General features: G+C 52.3%; 1 protein-coding gene and 1 pseudogene across 5 annotated transcripts in view; one reads left to right on the top strand and one right to left on the bottom strand.

Annotated features, from left to right (window-relative positions):
• The window catches only part of TNRC18 (trinucleotide repeat containing 18), a 118,763-nt gene that overhangs the window by 73,142 nt on the left and 22,323 nt on the right, over positions 1–23,298 (top strand). For all 5 annotated transcript variants that reach the window (XM_058442427.1, XM_058442418.1, XM_058442422.1 and 2 more), the window contains 3 exons: positions 174–449; positions 6,428–6,676; positions 19,961–20,388. In XM_058442427.1, the coding sequence (XP_058298410.1) occupies positions 174–449; positions 6,428–6,676; positions 19,961–20,388 (953 nt within the window). The remainder of the gene's footprint in view (positions 1–173; positions 450–6,427; positions 6,677–19,960; positions 20,389–23,298) is intronic.
• On the bottom strand, positions 9,732–14,666 carry LOC131383923 (tigger transposable element-derived protein 1-like; annotated as a pseudogene).

The raw sequence follows: 23,298 nt of genomic DNA, 5'->3' as shown, positions 1-23,298 counted from the left end.
GGGAGGGGAGCTGGTGACATTGGGCAAGGCCTTCGCACAGCCACCTACTAGGTATTCGGACCTGTTTGTTCTGGCATCTTCCAGTGTGTTCTCAGAACCATTAAAACCAATAAAATGACACCAGCTCCTGCTGCCCTGTGACTTATCTCTATTAAAAACTACTTTGACTGCAGATACGGACTCAGAGGAAGACGAAGAATTCCTGAAGGACGAGTGGCCCGCCCAAGGCCCCTCCAGCTCCAAACTGACGCCTTCCCTCCTGTGTAGCATGGTGGCAAAGAACAGCAAGGCAGCTGGCGGCCCCAAGCTGACCAAGAGGGGCCTGGTGGCCCCCCGGACTCTGAAACCCAAGCCGGCCACCAGCAGGAAGCAGCCGTTTTGTTTGCTGCTTCGAGAGGCCGAGGCGCGTTCCTCCTTCAGTGACTCTTCGGAGGAATCGTTTGACCAAGGTTACTAGCTCCAAACACAAAATACCTTCCGTGTTTCCTAGCGAGAGAGTGCGTGCGAGTGAGCGAGAGGGAAGCGAGTGGGCACACGGGAGAGATGGTGGGTGAGGAGGCTCGTGCGGATGGCCGCAAGAAGGCTGCCATCTGGGTTCTTGGCAGCGTAGCCTGCTGTTATCAGCCGAATGATTTTGATTTTTGCTTTGATTTGTACTGTATCATTGTGATAATATCACCGGCTGGCTCTTTTTGAGCTGTTATATGGACTGCTTTTGAGTCTGCGTTTTTCTCCATTTTCCCTCCTCCCTGCCCTCCTCCCCCTCCCCCAAGTTCCCCCCACCCCCACACTCACCTTTTCTGCCCACCCAGAGACCCCAGGCTTGGGTCGGGCTCTCTTTGGGCACGGGTTCGGTGGAGGCTTCCCGAGGAACATTTTGTAAATGGAATTCTGTCGTGTGGGCGTGTGACTTGATGTTTGTACCGCGATTTTGGTAATACCAAGCTTTATTAAACATATCGAGTTCATTTTTAACTAAACCTGTGTGCCTTGTCTCTCTTGCTGTGTCCTTACTAGACATTAGGTTGACGCTTCCCTCTCATTTTGTTTCTCCCCCACCTCCTCCCCTCCCTCCTCCCCACCCAGAAGGAGTAGGGACGGGACCGTGCCGCCTGCCGCTTGCCTGTGTTATTCAAATATCCCTGGTAGCGATTGGCATTCATTTCATTTTTCAGGTTTAAAATCAAGCGCCTTCACCTCCAGCATCATCATGTTTTTTTAGTTGCTTGTTTTGTCTTTTATTTTCTTAAAGCTCTATTCTTACTTGCCAGTGGTTAAAAACTATTATTTATAAACGCTTGTCTTCTCAAGCGTATTTCTGTTTTGAAGGGCGCATAGGCAGCGCAGGGCCCAGAGCCTTTGTCACCCCTGGTCTCTGTCATTCAATATGAAAGCGGCTCCGTTGCCGCATCGAGGGACAGAGCGTTGTGCTCTGTTTGGAGAGAGGCTGGCCTGGTCCCAGCCTGGGGTTCTCAGCCACCTCAGTTCTCAAGAGAGAGCTGCGAGGCCCCTGAGAACCCGCTGGCCTTGCTCTCTCCAGTGTCAGAATTGTGCTTCTGGGGTTAGATGTGTGAGCCTTTCGGGCCCTTCAACCAGAAATGCCCCAAGAAGGGGAAGCAAGTGAATCTGACATTTTTTCCTAGCCCTGGTTTTAGGATTTGCTTCAGGGCGAACTCCCCCTAGGGCCAGCCAAGGGGATCCTCCAGGCCCTGGGTAGCCACACCTGGGTGTCAGCTACTCCCTGAGGAAGGCCTGGGGGTGTCATTGTGTCCCTGGGTCTGACCTGGCTTGGGCACCCCGGGACCTGAACGCTGCCCCCCCACCCCCGCCCTGTTTTTCCAGCCCTGCTCTCGAATTCCTGGTCTACCGCCTCCCCTCCCAGACCTCCCCTCCAAATTGGCAGAGATCCATTTGGGTGACCAGGAGGTGGTATGGTGAGGAGTACGATGCCCCGGGGCCCATGTTCCCCTGGGCTGCTACTACCCCTCTGAGCGAACGCCACCCGGACCAAGAAGAGAGGCCCTTGACTCACTGGCCAGCCTCGTTTTCCGAGGCCTCCCCTTGCCCGGGCCGTCCGTGGATGAGTCGGGTTAGTTTACGATCCCCTTCTCCCTCCCCGGCCTCCTCCCTTTCCCCCGTCTCCCCCATGGGCTGGACCCCACGCCCCCACCTCAAGCCCCCTTAAAGCCACGGTTCCTGCTTCCAAGTTTTTGAGCCCTCCTGCCCCAGCTGAGATCCCACAGAGAAGCAGGCAGCCCCCTAGGTCTCTTAGGAAGGGGCTCGGGGCTGGACGCCGCAGTGCCAAGTGGACAGGACCCAGATAGGGGAGTGCGGGGGGTGAGGGGAGGCGGGGGAGGCCCAGGCTCCTCAGTGCCCCCCTCCACCCCCGCCAGTCCACCACTGAGCAGGTCTTGAAAGGGATATTTGGGTAATAGGGCCTCGCTGACCTGGTACTAAACTCCGTAACTGGCTTGGCTTTTCTAGTATGTCTGCTTCTTCCAGCAGCCCGACCATCCCTCCACCCTTGACCCCTCCCCATGACGCTTTGAATGTCTGTTTTGGTCTCTTGCATTTGCTCTCACGCTGCACTCTGGACGCAAAGCGAAGGCTGGGAGTAGGGCAGACGGCGCAGCGGGTCACTGAGCTTGGGTGCGAGCCTGGCTCGTTGCTCCGTAGGTAGGCAAAACGCTTTTCTTTCTGTCCTCCGTGCACCTCCCTCCTCGGGGTTCGTCCCCACCGGGTCTGGCAGCAGCAGATCGCTCTGACATTTACCACCAACCTGTCACCGCCAACCCCATGTCCTGAGCCAAGATCTTTTTTTGTTATTGTTTTTTTCTTTAAATAATAATAATAAAAAAAGTTTTTCTGAATTTCCTGGGGTTACTTTGATGGGACTTTTTTTCCCCCTCCCTGTCCCCAGCCCTCGGCAAGCTCTGTTGCCTCAGGTGTGGACAACTCCAGAAAGGTTTTCTTGGTCCTCAGAGCCCCTCTGCTTCCCAGCCTGCTTCGGACGCTAGCGGAGTGTGCACCAGACCCCGCAGGAGCAGCGAGTGTGGCCTTGTCAAGCACGCAGGGAGGCGGGAGGGTCTCCCATGCCGAGGTGCGGGCATTGGGCTGCTCCCGGCTTTCTGGGCTCTGGCGTGGACGTTGGGGGCGTCCAGAAACCCAGAGCTTGCCCTCCCCCCGCAGCCCCAGCTGCTTGAGAATTCCTCTGGATGGGAAAGATTCTGGAGTCTGCACACCTGAGTGGCTAGAAGGGAAGATCCCTGGCCTCACGTCCAACCCCCCTCCGCCCCACCCCCCAACCAGGCCGCCGCCCACCACCCTGCTCAAATTGGCCCACCCCAGGGAGACCTGATGTGGGGGACCCAGGCGCTGTCGAAAGTCTGCCTACACTTAGCCTGCTTTGCCGCTGTGGCCCACTGGGGCGGAGACAGAGCCATGTGACGCCTGCAATGTGAATGATCGCAAGTGTGCACTGCCTGCCTGCCTGCCCCCGCCTGCCCGGCTGGCCTCTCCAGCCTGCTTCATCCATCGCTCTGGGGGCCAGTCTCCCCTTTCACCCTCTTAACAAACCTCCTCCCTCTCCCTCTGGCTCCTCCCTCCCTCCCTCCCTCCCTCTACCCCTCTGCGGACTCCTCAGACTCATCACTGTCACGGCCTTCCTCTGTGAGGTGGCCCAGCAGAAATCCGGGCTCTCTCCAACACATGAGTAGACAGAACCTCTGCCCTCATTGGCACCCCTGGGGCCACCACTTTTGGCCACAAGTTGCTTAAGCAAGCAGGCGGCTTGGGGCGTTGGCAGGAGACCGTGGAGTTGGCTGTCCGTCTTCCCCGTCCGTCTATCCGAGCCTAGACTGCTTCCCGCCCTGGAGAGAGGGGGTCTGGTGTCTGCCTCATCTTGCTGGAAGGGGCCACCTTCCAGCCCTGCGGCCCCCAGAGTCACCTTCCCGCTCCCAGCACTCTGGTCCACGAGGCAGATGGGCACCCCTGTCACCTGCTTGTGGGTGGCACTTTGGATGTGGCATCTCAGGGCAGAGTTTGCTCTCTGAGGCCTCCCACCTGCCTGTCCTTGGAAGCAAGTCTCTGCCTCAAGACAGTCTCTCTTTTTGGTGGGGGGGGTTTTGGTTTGTGTGCAGTGAGCCTCCTGTCTGCCAGCTGCCTTTGTCCTGAGAGGCTGGGCCGGACTCTGGGGACTGCAGACTCTCAGGCAGGCAGGGAAGATTACTGGATGAAGCTTATCTTAAGTCACCGACCAGAGAGACAGGCTGGGGCTTCTTTGTTTTTTTAAAGTTTTTATTATTATTTTTTGAGATGAAGTCTCGCTCTGTCACCCAGGCTGGAGTGCAGTGGTGCAATCGTGACTTATTGTAGCCTCTGCCTCTGGGGTTCAAAGGATTCTTCTGCCTCAGCCTCCTGAGTAGCTGGGATTACAGGTGCCTGCCACTGCACCCGGTTAATTTTTGTATTTTTAGTAGAGACGGGGTTTCACCAGGTTGGCCAGGCTGGTCTCGAACTCCTGACATTGTGATCCACATGCCTCGGCCTCCCAAAGCGTTGGGATTACAGGCGTAAGCCACCACGCTGGCCTATTTATTTTTGAGACAGGGTCTCGCTCTGTCACCCATGCTGGACTGCAGTGGTGCCACCATAACTCACTGCAGCCTTGGCCTCCTGAACTCAAGCGATCCTCCCGCTTCTGCCTCTGGAGTTGCCAGGACTGCAGGTGTAAGCCACCACGCCTGGCTAATTTTAAAATTTTGCGGGGGCGCTGGGCGTGGTGGCTCATGCCTGTAATCCCAGCACTTTGGGAGGCTGAGGTGGGCAGAGGTCAGGAGATGGAGACCATCCTGGCTAACATGGTGAAACCCCGTCTCTACTAAAAATACAAAAAAAAAAAAAAATTGGCCTGGTGTGGTGGTGGGCGCCTGTAGTCCCACTACTCGGGAGGCTGAGGCAGGAGAATGGCGTGAACCCGGGAGGTGGGGCTTGCAGTGAGCTGAGATTGCGCCATTGCACTCCAGCCTGGGTGACAGAGCGAGACTGTCAAAACAAAAAAAAAATTTTTTTTTTGTAGAGACAAGGTTTGCTCTGTCGCCCAGGCTGGTCTTGAACTCCTAGCCTCAAGAGGTCTTCCCGCCTCAGCCTCTCAGAGGGCTGGGATTAGAGGAGTGAGCCACCTTGCCCAGCCCTGGGGCTTCTTTAGACAGTCTGCCAGCTCTGGGTTCGAGCCTGCTCTTCTACTGCCCGAGTGCTTAACCCCATTGGGCCTCAGTCTACCCCTTCCCTTTCTGGGCATCCCATGAGTGAGGAGTCACAGCTAGCTTTAGCTCCCTGGGCATGAGGACAGCACAGTTCCTGCCTGCAAGTCACGGGGGTGGCCCTGTTTCTGTTTGATTGTCTTTAAGCTTGCAAATCGCTTTCTCCTCCATGCAAATGATTCTCTTTGGACCCTGCCCTTGGCTGAGCCAGTGGGCTGGGAGGGTCACCCCTTGCTGCAGGTGAGAAAATAGAGGCTCAGAGAGGGCCAAGGACTTGCCCAGCCTCCCCAGAATGGGGGAGTTGCTAGGAGTCAACTTAATTTTTTTTAATTAATTTTTCTAAACAATTAGACACGGGGACTCTCTGTTTTGCCCAGACTGGTCTGGAACTCCTGGGCTCAAGTGATCCTACCATCTCAGCCTCCCAAAGTGTTGGGATTACAGGCATGAGCCAGTGTGCCCAGCCAGGAGCCAATTTTATTTTATTTTAGTTTTTTGAGACCGAGTCTCACTCTTGTCACCCAGGCTGGAGTGCAGTGGCGTGATCTCGGCTCACTGCAATCTCTGCCTCCCAGATTCAAGCGATGCCAGGAGTCAACTTTAGACTCCAGATCCCTTCTCAGGGCTGAAACCATGGGGGGTCCCCTGGCCCCCAGGAAGAGTCCGAACTCCACCTTCTCCTGCCGCCAGCCCCCAGGACTCAGCTGGCGAAGCTGCCGCGGGCACCTGTGCCCACAACCCCTAGCCTGAGTCCCCAGGGCCCTCTTCCCTGCTCACCTCCCTCCGCTTCCTCTTTCCTTCTCCTGCCTCTGTGTCGTGTGTTGGGGCGTGTGCGCGTGTGACCGTGGAGAACGCTGTCTCCAGTCCTTGTCCGTGTGTCTGGCCCCTGCCACAGCACAGGTGCATGTTGGTGCCCCTCACAGAGAAGCCCACCCTGACACACAAGGCCGCTGCCCACCTCCGGGCTTTCTGGGATGCCCGCGTTGGGCTCAGCTGGCTGGGGGCATTGGGCCATCGGGTGGGGGGAACCCGTGGGCTGGGTCTGCATCCACCCCCAGCGGCCCCCTGCTGAGGACTGAGGGGCTAGGCTGGAGCCCAGGGGGCGGTGGGGGGTGGCCCTCGCCAAGGCCAGGGCTCTGACTCGGTCCCTGTTTTCTGCACGCCAGATGAGAGCTCGGAGGAGGAGGACGAGGAGGAGGAGCTCGAGGAGGAGGACGAGGCCAGCGGTGGCAGCTATAGGCTGGGTGCCCGGGAGCGGGCCCTGTCGCCAGGCCTGGAGGAGAGTGGGCTGGGCCTGCTAGCACGCTTCGCCGCCAGCGCCCTCCCCAGCCCCACCGTGGGCCCATCCCTGTCTGTGGTACAGCTGGAGGCCAAGCAGAAGGCCCGGAAGAAAGAGGAGCGGCAGAGCCTGCTGGGTGAGTGGCAGCAGGCGGGCTGCGGTGGGGGTGGGGGGGTGGGGGCGGATGCCATCGCCCCATCCCACAGGTGAGGAAACTGAGGCTCAGAGATGCAGGTGCAGAGCTGGGAATGGGCAGAACCCCAGCCTCGTAGGCCAGCCCCGTCCTGATCAGGGATGCTGGTGACAGGGGCCCCGGCCTGCCATCTCTACGGAGGGAACTTCTTGCCTTGCGAAGGGTGACCTCCTTCAGTCTCATGCTCCCAGCAAACATGGCCCTGTTTTGGGCACTTGGGGGGCTGCGGGAGCTCCATGGAGGCCCCTGACCCAGCCTGGGGTTTGCGGGGGCCACTCCAGGTTGGTCACACCCAGTCTGGCCCGTGAGAAAGACGTGGGGTTAGCTGAGACACGGGTGCAGGGGAAGGAACAGCCATGTCGCAGTAGGAAGAAGAGAGAGCCCGTCTCGTTCAGGCTTTGTGGGATGGTGGGGGTGCGGTCTGTGCCGTGGGAGAGCAGGTGGGACAGGCCTCATTCGGCCTGGGCTTGAGCCTGGAGGAGTCAGGTGGGGTGGGCAGGCACCAGGCTCTCTTCAACTTGCCCACAATCCAGATAGGTAAACCGAGGCAGCAGGCACTCACGCTTGGGCAGGCAGCTGGGGTTTGCCCCGGTCCATGTCTTTCTGGTCTCTGCATCTCTGATTGTTTCCCTGTGTCAGGACCCTGCCTTCTTGGGACCCTCTCGTGGGCTCTCCCTGTTCTCACCGGGCTGAGTGCCCCAACAGGGACGCAGCTCACCTGCAACTGGGGTCGGTGCCGGAGATTGAGATGGTTATGCGTGTGTTCAGGCTCTGAGTTCCCCTGGCCCCAGCAGGGGAGGGTCCTTCTGACCCCCCAGGCGTCCTTTTCTGAGCCTCAGTGGGGGTAGGTATGAGGCCCTCCTGGCGGGGGCTGGGACAGGAAAGCAGGTATCGCTGCCCCCGAAGGCCCCCCAGCTGCCCCTGGCTTCATGCTCTCTGCAGGTTTGTGGAGCAAAGCCCCACCCCTGACCTCCAGTGTCTCCTGGAACTCCATTTGTGGCACCCACGCCAGGCTCCAGGCCCTGCCTTCCCCCTCCTCCCTCTCATGCCCTGCCATTGTTTGCTGGGCTCCAGGCCTGGCTCTCCTGGAAAGAGGCACCAGGGCCCCCTACAAGGCTACCTATTCTTAGGTATTCTTCATACAGAAGCAGCTGGAGGGCGTCTTCAGAGTGCACACTTGGCCAGACCACTCTTCGGCCCAGAACCTCCGAATGGCTTCCTGCTGCCCTCTGATCAGTGCTACCTGTCTGATCCACCACCATCAGATTCTGACTGCTTAGACAACATTATCCTGTCCACAGCCCCTAAATGCACCAGCCGGGCTAGTACCCTCAGGCATTTACACTTGCTGTTAATACAGCCCCAAACATCCATTTTACCCAGACCGTCCAAGGTATTGGCATATGGTCCAAATTATTCCTTTATTCTACATTGACTGTCTGAAGGGTCTGTAGTGATGTCTCCTTTTTCATTGCTGATACAGATTGTTTCTTCTTACTCTATTTCTTGGCCAGTCTGGCTAGATGTGATCAGTTTCACTGGTTTCTACTCTTTGTTATTTTCTTCCTTCTCATTCCTTTGGCTACACAGGCATGTCTTGGAGATACTGCAGGATTATTTCCAAACCATAAAGCGAGTATCACAGTAAAGCAAGTCACATGAATGTTTTGGTTTCCCAGTGCATGTAAAAGTTATGTTTAAACTATACTGTTAGGCCGGGCGCGGTGGCTCACGCTTGTAATCCCAGCACTTTGGGAGGCTGAGGCGGGCGGATCACGAGGTCAGGAGATTGAGACCACGGTGAAACCCCGTCTCTACTAAAAATACAAAAAATTAGCCGGGCGTGGTGGCGGGCGCCTGTAGTCCCAGCTACTCGGAGAGGCTGAGGCAGGAGAATGGCGTGAACCCAGGAGGCGGAGCTTGCAGTGAGCCGAGATTGCGCCACTGCACTCCAGCCTGGGCGACAGAGCGAGACTCTGTCTCAAAAAAAATAAAAATAAAAAAATAGGGGGGAGGGGGGAGGGACAGCATTAGGAGATACACCTAATGCTAAATGACGAGTTAATGGGTGCAGGAAATCAACATGGCACATGGATACATATGTAACAAACCTGCACATTGTGCACATGTACCCTAAAACCCTAAAGTATAATAAAAAAATAAAATAAAATAAAATAATAAAAAAAAATAAAAAAATAAACTATACTGTTGCCTATTAAGTGTGCAGTAGCATTATGTCTGAGAAAACAGTGTACATACCTTAATTAAAAAATAGGTTATTGGCCATGCATGGTGGCTCACACCTACAATCCCGGCACTTTGGGAGGCCAAGGCAGGAAGATTGCTTGAGCTCAGTAGTTCAAGACCAGCCTGGGCAACAGAGCGAGACTCCATCTCTACAGAAAATAAACAGAAAAATTAGCCAGGCATGGTAGCACGTGCCTCTGGTCCCAGCTACTTGGGAGGCTGATGCAATAGGATCCCTGGAGCTTGGGAGGTTGAGGCTGCAGTGAGCCGAGATTGCGCCACTGCACTGAAGCCTAGGCAAGAGAATGACACCCTGTCTCAAAAATAAAAGACCAAACCAAAAGCATATGTTTACACTATCCTGTAGTCTCTTAAGTGTGCAATAGTATTATGTTTTTTTTTTTTTTTTTTTTTGAGATACAGTTTCGCTTTGTCACCCAGGCTGAAGTGTAGTGGCGTGATCTCTGCTCACTGCAATCTCCACCTCCTGAGTTCAAGTGATTCTCCTGCCTCAGCCTCCCAAGTAGCTGGGATTATAAGCACACACCACCACGCCTGGCTAATTTTTGTATTTTTAATAGAGACAGGGTTTCCCCATCTTGGCCAGGCTGGTCTTGAACTCCTGACCTCAGGTGATCTGCCCGCCTCAGCCTCCCAAAGTGCTGGGATTCCAGGCGTGAGCCACTGCGCCTGGCTGTAATAGCATTATGTCTAAGAAAACATTGTACATATCTTAATTTAAAAAGTTTATTGCTGAAAATGCTAACGATCATCGGAGCCTTTAGTGAGTTGTAATCTGTTTGCTGATGGAGGGTCTTGCCTCGATGTTGGTGGCTGCTGACTGATCAGGGTGGTGGTTGCTGAAGGTTGGGGTGGCTGTGGCAGTTTCTTCAAATAAGACAACAGTGAAGTTTGCCGCATCGACTGACTCTTTCGAGACAGATTTCTCTGTAACATGCAATACTGTTTGATAGTGTTTTACCTACAGAACTTCTTTCAACATTGGAGGCAGTCCTCTCAAACCTTGCTGCTGCTTTATCAGCTAAGCTTATGCAATATTCTAAATCCTTTGTCATTTCAACAGTGTTCACAGCATCTTCACCAGGAGTAGATGCCATCTCAAGAAACTACTTTCTTTGCTCCTCCATAAAAAGCAGCTCCTCATCTTTTCAAATGTCTCATGACATTGCAGTAATTCAGTCCCATCTCCAGGCTCCACTCTAACTTGAGTTCTCTTGCTGTTTCTACCACGTCTGAAGTAACTTCCTCCAGTGAAGTCTTGAGCCTTTCATAGTTGTCCACGAGGGTTGGAATCAACTTCTTTTTTTGAGACTGAGTCTTGCTGTGTCGCCCAGGCTGGAATGCAGTGGTGCAATCTCGGCTCACTGCAACCTCCGCCTCCCCAGTTCAAGCATTTCTTGTGCCTCAGCCTCCTGAGTAGCTGGGATTACAAGCGCCCGCCACCACACCCAGCTAATTTTTGTATTTTTAGTAGAGACAGGGTTTCACCACGTCGGCGAGGCTGGTCTGAAACTCCTGGCCTCAAATGATCCACCTGCCTCGGCCTCCCAAAGTGCTGGGGTTACAGACGTGAGCCACTGCACCCGGCTGAGAATAGTGAATTCTTTCCAGAAGGTTTTCCATTTACTTTGCCCAGATCCATCAGAGGAATCATCATCCATGGCAGCTGTAGCCTTACAAATTATATTCCTTAAATAATGAGACTTGAAAGTCAAAATTACTCCTTGATCTATGGGCTACAGAATGGGCGCTGTGCTAGCAGGCATGGAACCAACATTCACCTCCTTGTATGTCTCCCTCAGAGCTCTCGGGTGACAAGGTACATTGTCAATGAGCAGTAATATTTTGAAAGGAATTTTTTTCCTGAACAATAGGTCTCAACAGCAGGCTTAAAATATTCAGTAAATCATGCTGTGAACTGAGGTGCTGTTACCAAGGCTTTGTTGTTCCCTTTATTTTTTTTGAGACAGAGTCTTGCTCTGTTGCCAGGCTGGAGTGCGGTGGTGCGATCTTGGTTCACTGCAACCTCCGCCTCCCGGGTTCAAGCCATTCTCCTGCCTCAGCCTCCTGAGTAGCTGGGATTACAGGCGTGTACCACCACATGTGGCTGATTTTTGTATTTTTGGTAGAAACGGGGTTTCACCATGTTGGCCAGGCTGGTCTCGAACTCCTGACCTCAAACAATCCTCCTGCCTTGGCCTCCCAAAGTGCTGGGATTACAGGTGTGAGCCACCACGCCTGGTCTGCTGTTCCATTGATAGAGCAGTGGCAGAGGTGATTCAACATCTTTTTTTTTTTTTTTTTGGGATGGAGTCTCACTTTGTCGCCCAAGCTGGAGTGCAGTGGCACGATCTCGGCTCACTGCAAGCTCTGCCTCCTGGGTTCACGCCATTCTCCTGCCTCAGCCTCCCAAGTAGCTGGGACTACAGGCGCCTGCCACCACGCCCGGCTAATTATTTTTGTATTTTTAATAGAGACGGGGTTTCACCGTGTTAGCCAGGATGGTCTGGATCTCCTGACCTCATGATCCGCCTGCCTCAGCCTCCCAAAGTGCTGGGATTACAGGCGTGAGCCACTGCGCCTGGCCTGTTGTTCCACTGGTAGAGCCCTGACAGAGGAGATTTAGCATTATTCTTAAGGACCCCGGGGTTTTCAGAATGGTAAATGAGCATTGGCTTCAACTTAAAGTTCCCAGCTGCATTAGCCCCCAGCGAGAGTCAGGCTGTCCTTTGAAGCTTTGAAAACAGGCACTGACTTCTCCTCTGTAGCTATGAAAGCCTTAGATGGCATCTACTTAGAAGGCTGTTTTGTCCACATTGCAAATCCATTGGTTGGTGTAGCCACTTTAATCAGTGACCTTAGCTGGATTTTCTGGAGAACTCACTGCAGCTTCTCTATCGACACTGGCTGCGTATCCTTGTGTTTTTATGTTATGGAGACAGCTTCTTTCCTTTTCTTTTTTTTTTTTCTCTGAGATGGAGTCTCACTCTGTTACCCAGGCTGGAATGTAGTGGTGCAATCTCAGTTCACTGCAACCTCTGCCTCCCGGGTTCAAGTGATTCTCCTGCCTCAGCCTCCCAAGTAGCTGGGATTACAGGCACCTGCCACCAGGCCTGGCTAATTTTTGTATTTTTTTTTAGTAGAGATGGGGTTTCACCATGTTGGCCAAGCTGGTCTGGAACTCCTGACGTCAAATGATCCTCCCTCCTCGGCCTCCCAAAGTGCTGGGATGACAGGCGTGTGCCACCGTGCCTCACTGACAGCTTCTTTCCTTACACCTCATGAGACAATCTCTGCTGGCTTCAAACTTTTCTTTTGCAGCTTCCTCACCTCTCTCAGCCTTCACAGAATTGAAGAGAGTTGGGGCCTTGCTGTGGATGAGGATTTGGCTTGGCTTAAAGGAATATTGAGGGTGGTTTGATCTTCTCTCCAGATCACTCAGACTTTCTCTATGTCAGCAATGAACCTGTTTCACTTTCTTATTTGTGTGTTCACCAGAGCACTTTAAATTTCCTTCAAGAACTTTTTCTTTGCATTCACAGCCTGGCTGTTTGGCACAAGAGGCCTTGCTTCTAGGCTATCTTGGCTTTTGACTGGCTTAAGCCTTCCTCACTAAGTTTAATCATTTCTAGCTTTCGATTTAAAGTGAGAGACGTGTGACTCTTCAATTCACTTGAACATTTAGAGGCCACTGTAGGATTATTAATTGACCTAATTTCAGTATTGTTGTGCTTTAGGGAATAGGGAGGCCCAAGGAGAGGGAGAGAGATGAGGAAGGCCGGTTGGTGGAGCAGTCAACACACACTTTTTTTTTTCTTCCTTGCTATATAAAGAACATACGGCCAGGTGTGGTGGCTCACGCCTGTAATCCCAGCACTTTGGGAGGCCGAGGTGGGCGGATCACTTGAGGTCAGGAGTTCGAGACCAGCCTGACTAACATGGTGAAACCCCATCTCTACTAAAAATACAAAAATTATCCAGGTGTGGTGGCGGGCGCCTGTAATCCCAACTACTCTGGAGGCTGAGACAGGAGAATCGCTTGAACCTGGGAGGCGGAGTTTGCAGTGAGCAGATTGGGCCATTGCACTGCACTCCATCCTGGGTGACAAGAGCGACACTGTTGAAAAAAAAAAGAGAACACGCACATTGGCCAGGCATGATAGCTCACGCCTGTAATCCCAGCACTTTGGGAGGCCGAGGCAGATGGACCATCAGAGGTCAGGAGTTTGAGACCAGCCTGGCCAACATGGTGAAAGCCCATCTGTACTAAAAATATAAAAGCTAGCCAGGTGTGGTTGTGGACACCTGTAATCCCAGCTACTTGGGAGGCTGTGGCATGAGAATAGCTTGAGCCTGGGAGGCGGAGGTTGCAGTGAGCCGAGACTGCACCACCGCACTTCAGCCTGGGCAATAGAGTGAGACTCCATCTCAAAAAAAAAAAAAAAAGAAGAAACAAAAAAACACATGTGCTGGTGAAGTTTCCCATCTTATATGGGCACTGTTCACGGAGCCCTAAAACAATTGCAATTTTTTGTAGAGAAGAGGTCTCGCTCTGTTGCCCAGTCTGGTCTTGAACTCCTGATCTCAAGTGATCTGCCTTCATTGGCCTCCCAAAGTGCTGGGACTACAGGTGTGAGCCATTGTGCCTGGCCTTGTCTAGTAATTTTGGATTGTGTGTCTTGGACGTTGTGGGGCTGAGGTTGTGGAGAGCCAGAATGCCTTTTTTTTTCCTTTTGAGATGGAGTTTCGCTCTTGTTGCCCAGGCTGGAGTGCAACGGCATGATCTCGGCTCACCACAACCTCCGCCTCCCGGGTTCAAGTGATTCTCCTGCTTCAGCCTCCCAAGTAGCTGGGATTGCAGGCATGTGCCACCATGCCTGGCTAATTTTGTATTTTTAGTATAGACGGGGTTTCTCCATGTTGGTCAGGCTGGTCTCAAACTCCCGACCTCAGGTGATCTGCCTGCCTTGGCCTCCCAAGATGCTGGGATTACAGGCGTGAGCCACTGCGCCCAACTCTTTTTTTTTTTTTTTTTTTTTTTACGTGCAGTGTTGCCCAGGCTGGAGTGCAGTGACACAATCTCAGCTCACTGCAACCTCTGCCTGTTGCCCAGGCTGGTCCTGACCTCAGATGATCTGCCCACTTTGGCCTCCCAAAGTGCTGGGATTACAGGCCTGAGCCACCACGCCCAGCCCCTTTTATCATTTTAGAATGTTCTTTGTTGCTAGTAACAATTTTTGTCTTAAAAAGTCTATTTCGTGCCGGGCGCGGTGGCTCATGCTTGTAATCCCAGCACTTTGGGAGACCGAGGCGGGCAGATCACGAGGTCAGGAGATCGAGACCACGGTGAAACCCCGTCTCTACTAAAAATACAAAAAAAAAATTAGCCGGGCGTGGTGGCGGGCGCCTGTAGTCCCAGCTACTCGGAGAGGCTGAGGCAGGAGAATGGCGTGAACCCGGGAGGCGGAGCTTGCAGTGAGCCGAGATTGCGCCACTGCACTCCAGCCTGGGCGACAGAGCGAGACTAAGTCTCAAAAAAAAAAAAAAAAAAAAAAAAAAAAAAAAAAAAAAAAAAAAAAAAAAAAAAAAAAAGTCTATTTCGTTTCTTATTAGTATAGCCACGCCAGCTCTCTTGGTTACTGTTGGCATGGTATACCTTTTTCATGCTTTGCCTTTCAATTTATTAGTGTCTTAGTCTTTAGTTTTTTGTCTAATTTTTGGTTCTCCTTTGCTGCCTTTCAAACAAATTTATTTGAATATGTTTAAGAATTCCATTTTAATTTTCCTGTTAGCTTTCTCAGTATCATTTTGTCATTTTTAAAAATAGAAAATAGAGATAACAATATACATTCCTTTTTACATCCACTTACCATGTTTTTCTCACATAAAATCCAGAAATCTTGCAACTTTGTAAGTCCATATCATACCTCATATTTTATATTATATGTAATACTTTTTCACATGATATCAACTCCTGAAGACAATGTTACATACTTAGTTTTTTTTTGTTTTGAGACGGAGTCTTACTCTGTCATCCAGGCTGGAGTGCAGTAGCGTGATCTTGGCTCACTGCAAACTCTGTCTCCTGGGTTCAAGCGATTCTCCTGCCTCAGCCTCCCAAGTAGCTAGGATTACAGGCTCCTGGCACCTCGCCTGGCCAATTTTTGTATTTTTAGTAGAGACGGGGTTTCACCATCTTGGCCAGGTGGTCTTGAACTCCTGAGCTCATGATCCACTCGCCTCAGCCTCCCAAAGTGCTGGGATTGTAGGCATGAGCTACCGCACCTGGCCACAAACTTAGTTTTAATCATTTAAATGGCTTATAAGGAAATTAAGCGGAAAAGTGAACAAAGTCTTTTGTATTTATTCAGATATTTATTATTTCTGTTGCTTTTCATTCTTGTCTGAGGATTCCAGTTTTCCTGTAGTTTCAGCCCAAAGAACTTCATTTAGCAGTTTTGTCTTGTAGAGCTGCTGGTGAGGAATTTTCTTGGTGTTCTTTTTTTTTTTTTTTTGAGACAGTCTCTGTCACCCAGGCTGGAGTGCAATGGCGCGATCTTAACTTACTGCAACCTCTGCCTTCTGGGTTCAAGTGATTCTCCTGCCTCAGCCTCCTGAGTAGTTGGGATTACAGGTGTGAGCCATCACACCTGGCCTCTTAGCGTTCTTTTATCTGAAAATGTTTCTATTTCACCTTCATTCTTGAGTGATGTTTTTACTGGATATAGAATTTTGGGTTTATAGTTTTTTTTTTTTTTCTTTGAGCCCTTAGAAGATATTCTGCTGTCTTCTGGCCTCTGGTTTCTAATGAGAAATTAGCCATTAATCAAACGATTGTTTTGGAAGTGATAAGCTACATTTTTCTTGTTGTTCGTGGGGGTTCGTGTTTATCTTTGTCAGCCCTTTGACTGTGGCGTGCCTCATGGCGGATTTGTTTGTGTTTATTTTGCTTGGTGTTTATCTGACACCCAACATCTGCAAGTTTCTGTTTGTCATCAAATTTGGGAAGATTTCAGCTATTGAGGAAAAGCAAATATTCAAGCATTTTTTCTTGTTCTTTCTTTTCCTGTTTAACATACATTTGACCATTTGTTATCTGACAGGTCTCTGAGGCTGGTTCCCCCACACCCAAACTCATAAACTCACTCACTTACTTTTCTCTTAATCATATCCATTCAGCTCTTAGATCCCCTCCATAGATTTTTTATTTCTGAAATTATACTTCTCAGTTTTATAATTTCTTTGTGTTGTTTGGGACAGGGTCTTGCTCTGTCACCCAGGCTGGAATGCAGTGGCACAATCATGGCTCACTGAAGCCTCAACCTCCTGGGCTCAGGTGATCCTCCCACCTCTGCCTCCTGAGTAGCTGGGACCACAGGTGCGTGCCACCATGACTGGCTAATTATTGTATTTTTTGTAGAGACAGAGTCTCGCTATGTTGCCCAGGGTGGTCTTGAACTCCTGACCTCAAGGGATCCTCCCACCTCAGCCTCCCAAAGTTACGGGATTACAGGTGTGAGCCACTGTGCCTAGCCAGTTCTATACTTGCATTTGGTTCATTTGGTTCTTTTCTGTTGTTTCTTTTAGTCCTTCCTATTTCTCTGGTGAAATTTTCATGCACTGAAAACAAGTTGCATTAAAAACAAGTTTTATTTCACTTCTTTGAGGATTTCAGAATCCTTGGCTGTTTGTTCCAACATGTGGTTCATCTCAGGGTCAGGTTCAGTTGGTTTTCTTTTCTTTCTGGAATGTGATGCATTTTCTTGGTTCTTCATTTGTCTAGTAATTTTTTTTCTTTTTTTTGAGACAGAGTCTCGCTCTGTCGCCCAGGCTGGAGAGCAGTGGTGTGATCTCTGCTCACTGCAACCTCCGCCTCCTGGGTTCAAGTAATTCTTGTGCCTCAGCTTCCCAAGTAGCTGGAATTACAGATGCATGCCACCACGCCCAGATAATTTTTGTATTTTTTGTAGAGACGGGGTTTTGCCATGTTGGCCAGGCTGGTCTCGAACTCCTCACCTCAAGTGATCTGCCCGCCTTGGCCCCCCAAAGTGCTGGGATTTATAGGTGTGAGCCACCGTGCCTGGCCTTATGTAGTAATTTTGGATTGTGTCTTGGACATTGTGGGGCTGAGGTTGTGGAGAGTCAGAATGTCTTTTTTTTTTTTTTTTTCCCCCAGTGAATATTTTCTCCTTTGTTTTAGCAGATATTTCCTTGGTGGGGCTTGAAGTCCAGTTTCTTAGGTGGTGTCTCTGGCCTCTGTTCAAATCACTTTTTACTGAGCCCTGGGCTGCTTGGAATCTGTTCTGTGTGTAGGTAGTTTCAGGGCCATTCAGAGACATGGGCAGGGGGGAGAGAGAGCATGGGGACCCCTCTCTGGCTCCCTTTCTAATTTTTTTTTTTTTTTTTTGAGACAGAGTCTCACTCTGTCACCGAGACTGGAGTGCAGTGGCGCGATCTCGGGTCACTGCAACCTCTGTCTCGTGGGTTCAGGCAGTTTCCTGCCTCAGCCTCTTGAGTAGCTGGGACTACAGTGCGCACCACCATGCCTGGCTAATTTTTGTATTTTTATCAGAGATATGGTTTCACCATATTGGCCAGGCTGGTCCTGAACTCCTGACCTTGTGATCTGCCCACCTTGGCCTCCCAAAGTGCTGAGATTACAGGTGTGAGCCACTGCGCCTGGCCAAATTTTTTTTTTTTTTCTGAGACAGATTCTCACTCTGTGGCCCAGGCTGTAGTGCAGTGGTGCAATCTCTGCTCACTGCAACCTCCACCTCCGGGTTCAAGTGATTCTCCTGCCTCAGCCTCCCGAGTAGCTGGGACTACAGGCACCCGCCACCATGCCCGGCTAATTTTTGTATTTTTAGCAGAGACAGGTTTCTCACCATGTTAGCCAGGATGGTCTTGAACTCCTGACCTCAGGTGATCCACCCGCCTTGACCTCCCAAAGGGCTGGGATTGCAGGTGTGAGCCCCCGCGCCCGGCCTCTGGCTCCCTTTCTATTCTCTTCTTTGTTGCCAGTTTCTAGACTTCTCTTTCCTGGTGCTGAGGTCAGAAGGACTCTATTTCTTTTCTATGTGGGCCCCACCTTCCCTGCTGTGTGTGCCAAGAAGACCATGTCTGATGCCAGGGTAGAGGGTGCAGGGAGATCTGCCTCCTGTGACTTCACTCTCCGCCTTCTGCTTGAGCCTCATCTCTGTCCACTGTCCCTCCCTGCACCATACACAATGGGCCTGTGAAGGATTATGTACGCCAGGTGTTCCAGTGGATCTCTGGGCGGACTGTTACCGGGTGGTACCTCATTCTGTCATACCCAGAGCAGAGCTCTCCAGCCTGTGGCCTGCACCCACATCAGCCTCAAAAGCCCCTTGCTGCCTCCTTGCACAGTGGAAAGTTGGAAAGTCTGTTAGCAAAAGATTAATGATTACGCCTGTAATCCCAGCACTTTGGGAGGCCGAGGTGGGCAGATCACAAGGTCAGGAGTTCGAGACCAGCCTGCCTAACATGGTGAAACCCCGTCTCTACTACTAAAAATACCAAAAAAGTAGCCAGGCGTGGTAGTGGGCACCTGTAGTCCCAGCTACTCAGGAGGCTGAGGCAGGAGAATGGCATGAACCCGGGAGGCGGAGCTTGCAGTGAGCCGAGATCGTGCCACTGCACTCCAGCCTGGGCGACAAAGCGAGACTCCGTCTCAAAAAAAAAAAAAAAAAGAAAGTTAATTAATAGGATTATTACACTTTGCTGGTGACTTTTTCCCACTGGGCAGCCCCCACCAGCCCCTGTTGCTGTGGCTTCATCTACCGGTGCGGTGCGGGGCAAGCCTCTCACGGCTGCCCCCGGCGTCAGTAGGCCTGGGATTGGGCCTTGGCTTTGCGGCTTCTGTGCTGGAGGATTTAAGGCAGCCCACTGGCTCTCCCTGAGGTTGTTAACACAAGGGACTGTCACAGAGATTGCATCCCTGAGTGAAGGCACCTTGGAGCCCCTGTCCCGGGAAGCAGTGCCGTTTATGCCTCACTCACACTCTCTTCCTGGACACCAGCTCTGACCTGGGGCTTGAGCTGGAGATCCCAGAGAACTCGGATCTGCTTCCCAGGGGCAGGTCAGGCTGGGATAAGCTGGGACCTGGGCATGGACAGAAATGCTAAGGTGTGGCATTGCCAGTGACAACAGAGGTGTGGCCAGAGAGGACTTCCCGGGGTGTGGCGTGGGTCTCCTTCTGAAGGACTTAGCGCTGTTCCAAGGAGAGCTCGGGGGAGCTGGTGCTCTGTGCAGAGGGGATGGCAGAGAGCAAAGCTTGCAGCTGGGAATGAGTGGGGATGGTGGGTGATGGGCGAGTGCTGGGTGGCTGTGCTCAGAGGCTGTGTGTTCAAGGAGCCCGGGAGCTGGGACCCAGGATCCAGGACAGAGGGGAGCAGGGCATTGGCTGTGCAATGGGTGGGGCCTGGGGTGGGAGGAGGGCTGTTGGGGTGGCCCTGTCGTGTAGAGAGGGCAGTGGGAGTGGACGATTCCTGGGACCACCCAGCTCTGACAGGCAGCACCAAGAACGGGGGAGAGAAGGCGAGTGGGGCTTGGGGATTCTCTGCGGGTTTCCCCACCTGCCTGCCTTAGAGGGCTGCTGCCCTGCAGGTGTGGGGCCCGGCCCTCCCAGCTGCCCTGGCTTCTGGGGTTTCCACAAGTCACGTGGGGTTTTGGAGGCACTCAAGGGGCCCAGGATCTGCCCATGGGCCGAGGGGCTGAGAGCAGCGTCTGGGCAGCCGAGGCGGGTGAGGACAGGCGTAGGAACAGGTGTGGGCCCCGTGAGTCCTTCTCCTCTGGGCCTCAGTTTCCCCTCCTGGAAACGGGGAGAAGTGTTGCCATTGGCGGGGAGGGCCCGCGGGGGAGGAATGGTGCCCATGGGGCTGGTGGAAGGGAAGGGGTCCCCACGAGGCTGTGACCAGCACACCCTCCTCCCGCGTTCAGGCACAGAGTTCGAGTACACCGACTCAGAGAGCGAGGTCAAGGTGCGCAAGCGGTCGCCTGCGGGGCTGCTCCGGCCCAAGAAGGGGCTGGGGGAGCCGGGACCCTCCCTGGCCACACCCACGCCTGGCACCCGCGGCCCCGGCCCCAGCAGCCCGGACAAGGCCAAGCTGGCGGTGGAGAAGGGGCGCAAGGCCCGGAAGCTGCGGGGCCCCAAGGAGCCTGGCTTTGAGGCGGGGCCTGAGGCCAGCGACGACGACCTGTGGACGCGGCGCCGCAGCGAGCGCATCTTCCTGCACGACGCCTCGGCTGCTGCACCTGCGCCCGCCAGCACCGCGCCCGCCACCAAGGCCGGCCGCTGCGCCAAGGGCGGCCCCCTGAGCCCGCGCAAGGACGCCGGGCGTGCAAAGGACAGGAAGGACGCCAGGAAGGTAGGGGCCGCTCGGGGAGTGGGGGCCGCAGAAGGGTCCCTGGGGTTCCATGAGGGAGGGGCCCTCTCCCCTCCCAGCCTAGGGAAGCAGATTCGCTGTTAACCACCTACTCGGCTGCAGGCCCGCCGGGAGCCCCTGCTAGGACTTAGCCCCGGGAGGAGCTGGGCACCTGTTCCTTTGTTTCTTAAGAGTCAAATCTTGCTTTGTCACCAGGCTGGAGTGCAATGGCCTGAGCATGGCTCTCTGCAGCCTTCACCTCCTGGCCTCTAGCAGTCCTCCTGCCTCAGCCTCCCAAATAGCTGGATCTTCAGGCACATGTCACTGCACCCGGCTAATTTATTTTTAGTAGAGATGGGCTCTCGCTATGTTTCCCGGGCTGATCTTGAACTCCTGACCTTTAGCGATTCTCCTGCCCCAACCTCCCAAAATGCTGAGATTACAAGCATAAGCCACCATGTTTGGCCACCCATTTCTTACAGAAATCCTTGCTCTCTCTTCTGTCTCAGAAGACGACTTTAAAAAGTGAATAAAATACCTGGGACCCCAAAGGAAGACAGTGATAGTGACCACAGTTATCAAAATATTGAAAAGACCCTTCTGTGATATGGTATCTGTATGTTCCTTTAGGGATGTATTTAATTAGTAAACACATCTGCCAATGGGTCTAGTAAATGCCGTACTTAAAATTTTATTATTTTATGTTTTAGAGACAGAGTCTCATTCTGTCACCCAGGCTGGAGTACAGTGCTATGATCATGGCTCATTGCAACCTTGAACTCTTGGGCTCAAGCATTCCTCCCACCTCAGCCTTCTGAGTAGCTGGGACTACAGGTGCATACCACCGTGCCCAGCTGATTTTTAAATTTTAAGTATAGACAAGGTCTTGCTGCGTTGCCCAGGCTGGTCTCAAACTGTTCTCCTGCCTCAGCCTCTCAAAGTGCTGGGATTCCAGGCATGAGCCACTGCACCCGGCTAGTGCTGTACTTCTGAAGCAATGTAAAGGATGTTTTAAGGTCCCTGCAATAACTACTGTGGGCTGCAAGACTCTGTGGTTTCCGTTGGTGGCAAAGTCACCGGCGCTGCTGGTACTTTTGTGGTTTGTGGCCTCCACTCTCACCTGAAGGAAAACCCCATTTTTTTTAGAGGTTAAAATGTGAAAATGCAGGTGGGATTTTCTTTCCTACCCATTTACAGATTTCCTAAATTCTCTCTATGAACACCCCAGATTAAGAAAACTTGCTTTTAGGCCGGGCGCCATGGCTCACGCCTCTAATCCCAGCACTTTGGGAGGCCGAGGCGGGCGGATCACAAGGTCACGAGATCGAGACCATCGTGGCTAACACGGTGAAACCCCATCTCTACTAAAAATACAAAAAATTAGCCGGGCATGGTGGTCGGCACCTGTAGTCCCAGCTACTCAGGAGGCTGAGGCAGGAGAATGGCGTGAACCCGGGAGGCACAGGTTGCAGTGAGCTGAGATCTGGCCACTGCACACCAGCCTAGGCGACACAGCAAGACTCCATCTCAAAAAAAGAAAAGAAAACTTGCTTTTAGACAACTTTATGATAATTGGGCCTGTTACCCTTTTTCCACTGGCCACTAGGAAGCTGATGGCCAGTTGCTTTCTCCTCCTCTTTGGATGTGTTCAGACTTAACAGCTAGATTTTGACGGTATTCTGTCAAAATACCTCTCCACCCTGAGCCCTTGATATAGGAGGAACCCTCAAATAACGGTGACATTCTGGAGAAAATCACAAAAAAGATGGGAGTCACATTGATTTCCTGACAAAGGGGTAGTAGTAAGGAAGGGGCCAGTGTAAGCCATCATAGGCACCTTGGATTTGTGTTCTTGTCTCCTCGCGGCAGAGGCCATCTCAGGTTTTTGAAGGCCTTGCAGAACAGGTGTCACAATTAGTAACAATAATAATAATGATCCAGCCAGGTGTGGTGGCTCACACCTGTAATCCCAGCACTTGGAGGCCAAGGTGGGTGGATCACTTGAGGTCAGGAGTTTGAGACCAGCCTGGCCAACATGACGAAATCCTGTCTCTACTAAAAATACAAAAATTAGCCAGGCATGGTGGCAGGTGCCTGTAATCCCAGCTACTCAGGAGGCTGAGGCAGGAGAATCTTTTGAGCCCAGGAGGCGGAGGTTGCAGTGAGCTGAGATTGTGCCACTGCACTCCAACCTGGGCGAAAGAGTGAGACTCTGTCTCCAAAAATAAAATAATAATGCTACCAAGTAGCACATAGTAGGCCCAGACATGTTCTAATCCCTTCACCTCGCACACTTACCGTGCAGGACTGTGTGAAGTGGGTTCCTCCTATGAACCGCTCTCTATAGGTGGCTCACATATGGACAGGCACCAGACTGGCTGCGGTGGCTCACACCTGCAATCCCAGCACTTTGAGGTGGGAGGATCCCTTGAGGCCAAGAGTTTTGAGAAAACCTGACTCTACCAAAAAAAAAAAAAAAAACATTAGTGGGATGGTGGGTGTCCTGTATCCCACCTATCGGAAATGGAGGGAGGAGAACTGCCGAGTTTGTGCCACTGCACTTTAGCCTGGGCGACAGAGTGAGACTACATCTCAAAAAAAAAAAAAAAAAAAATAGTTATCTGACCAAGGTTATAGCAGCGAATGATCAATAGAGCTGGGCTTTGAACACTGGGGCTGTAGCTTCGGTTCTGGCTCCTTAACCACTGGGCTACATTGACTCTTTGGGCCTTTCCCAAGAGTTCCTTTTGTTGGAGGCCCAGGGTTTCCAATTCCTGGCATCTGAACAGCTGAATACCCAGCTATTATATCCAGCTATAATACCAGAGGCTCACCCAATGTCTGCCTTTTGATAACGTAGTGGGAACCTGGAACAGAACAGATTCATTGTTGACAAATAGAGGCTCAGACACC

The sequence above is a fragment of the Hylobates moloch genome, unplaced genomic scaffold, assembly GCF_009828535.3.
Source record: "Hylobates moloch isolate HMO894 unplaced genomic scaffold, HMol_V3 SCAFFOLD_1, whole genome shotgun sequence".
Lineage (NCBI taxonomy): Eukaryota > Metazoa > Chordata > Mammalia > Primates > Hylobatidae > Hylobates > Hylobates moloch.
This window is presented reverse-complemented; position numbering and strand designations above follow the sequence as displayed.